The 2177-nt window shown below is 42.4% G+C and overlaps 1 protein-coding gene across 1 annotated transcript; it reads left to right on the top strand.

Annotated features, from left to right (window-relative positions):
* Nucleotides 1-134: 134 nt before the first annotated feature.
* Nucleotides 135-459, top strand: COCCADRAFT_10519 (uncharacterized protein; the record flags this gene model as incomplete). The annotated part of the gene is made up of 3 exons (XM_007720826.1): nucleotides 135-156; nucleotides 202-297; nucleotides 347-459. 3 exons carry the CDS (start codon nucleotides 135-137, stop codon nucleotides 457-459), a joined length of 231 nt encoding a protein of 76 aa, XP_007719016.1.
* Nucleotides 460-2177: the final 1718 nt, after the last annotated feature.

Below are 2177 nucleotides of genomic sequence, written 5' to 3' on the forward strand. Positions count from 1 at the left end.
TCTTGGGGTTTCTTTGTATATATTCGACTAAAATTACACCTATTCTGAAAAACTCGAAGTTGTGAAAAGGTGCTGAACTTGAGTTGTTGATACGATGTTTTATGGATTTATAAAACTATTCTCTAAGAAAGGATATGAAAGACAAGAAGGCAGCGGGTAAGAGAAATGATCGAATTATTTACATGTGCTAATGACGATTAGCTATCCGCAACGACAAGGAGAATTCACACGTAAAGTCGAGCAGCGGCCTTGTACCTCCCGATCCTTTGCCTGCTATCCACTGCATGCACTTCAATGGTACCGTGGGACTCGAAAATATCATTTGAACTATTCTAACACACTACAGCTACTGGGAACACGAAAATAGATGCCGATAAGTTCGACGACGAAAAAACAACAACATTGACCAGAATATTCGACCCCATTAGAGACAGGTGGATATTAAATGACCACCGCTAAAGATTATGTTTGATCTCAATCCCCTTCATTACATCTTCATCTTCATCATCTTCCTTATCTGTACTTTTAGCGTTCATGCCGCCTGGCAGCCTACTATCTGGGAAAAGCCATGGTGTGCTCTCACGATCTTCTGGGCCCAGTGGCTGCTTTGTTTCTGGATGTATCCCTGCTTTCTTATGTGCACTTGAACGTGTAAAAAAGTCTCGTGACAAGCTTTTAATTCGTTGGGATGAGTATTTAACGGAAAACGGCGCGCACTAGAGTTATACGCTTGGCTAGAAACAGATTATCGCATTTAGAATGTTAAAAACAAAGTACTAGATTTTTTAAACCCCAGAAGCTATTTCTTGTCCGTATGGGTTTAAGACAAGCTGAAAGGTTACGAAGATGTAATTCCTAGTCGCGATTAGTGTAAGAGAGACAAGTTTAAGGCAGAATTAGTATACGCACGACGGCAATCAATTAATAGCGAGATAAAAGATGTGATATAATACAAAAGTCAGCCTCAGTACATTACACAGCTACTCTCTCCCAAACTCTACAAAATATAAAAGACTCAAAAAAGACGCGTAAACGGGCTCTGCCTATACGATTCCGTGTAGTACTAAGCAAACAAAACCGCTCTAAAGCCTGTCTCTGTCGTGCTCAGTCTCATTCTTGAACCAAGTCACAATTTTGTCCTCTTTGTTGCTGGAATTTTTTTTCTTTCGGTTTAGCAAGACTCATTATCTTGTTGCGGCCCTCTCCATTTGTCTGATGTGTCAAGCAGTGCCGAAGAAGAGAGTCTTTCCTTACCATAGTTTTTTCGCATTTCTGATATGGGCAACAATAAACGTTCGTGACGTCTAAACGATGGACACTTTGTTTGTGTCGGCGAAGGTCTGATCTTCTTGTAAATGCGCGCGAACATAGTTCGCCACTACCTTTACATTGCTGTAGGCATTGGTATGTTTTGGAGCCGCTCATAAATAAGTACTTAGAGACTTCTGGTTGATCTAGGGGGATATATGGAAACTCAAGGAGGGATTGCTCGCAGTTTGCAGCAATTTGTTGGGGTAGAACCAAGGATTGTGGGCTCCAGGAAGCGGATAGTTGGGTAACTTGAATATATGTGCCAACAGCAGGATGGCTAGTCTGAAGATTTGGATACTGATGGGAAGTTGGTTGGGATGACCAGGAAGTTGGTGAACTGGTATAGGGCGGTGAAGATACCGTGTTGGGGTAATGTACTAGGGACGTATCCAATGGCCAGCCGCAAATACCTCATGCCATGGGATGCCTCGAAGAGGCTGTATATTCTTCTATAGCACTGTATGAGTGGTGGAAAGCGGTTCCACAATCAGGGGCTCGAGAAATCGCTTGTGCACCAAACGATGCCAAACTGGGTGGGTACTGCAATAGATTATGTGTCGGCATGTTGCAACCACAAGGATAGAACCCCCTAGGTCGATTTTGACTTGATGCATGATTCCAGGTTTGTTGTTCCATAACGGCTCATGGGAGTCTGGTATCTAGTCAGTAGCAGTACCTACATAAAATCCATGAAATCTTACTAGTTTAATCCCGGTTTTGCGTTCAAGGCAATCAAAGAGCCACCGTTAATTGTTAGAAGTGACGGACTTGTATACAGGATAGGCAAAATCCAACACACACCAACTTTTAAGCAGAAATTTTTCATCGAAACTCGTCAATTTTCTATCGGATATAGGGGTAACACG

Source organism: Bipolaris zeicola (assembly GCF_000523435.1).
Source record: "Bipolaris zeicola 26-R-13 unplaced genomic scaffold scaffold_682, whole genome shotgun sequence".
NCBI lineage: Eukaryota > Fungi > Ascomycota > Dothideomycetes > Pleosporales > Pleosporaceae > Bipolaris > Bipolaris zeicola.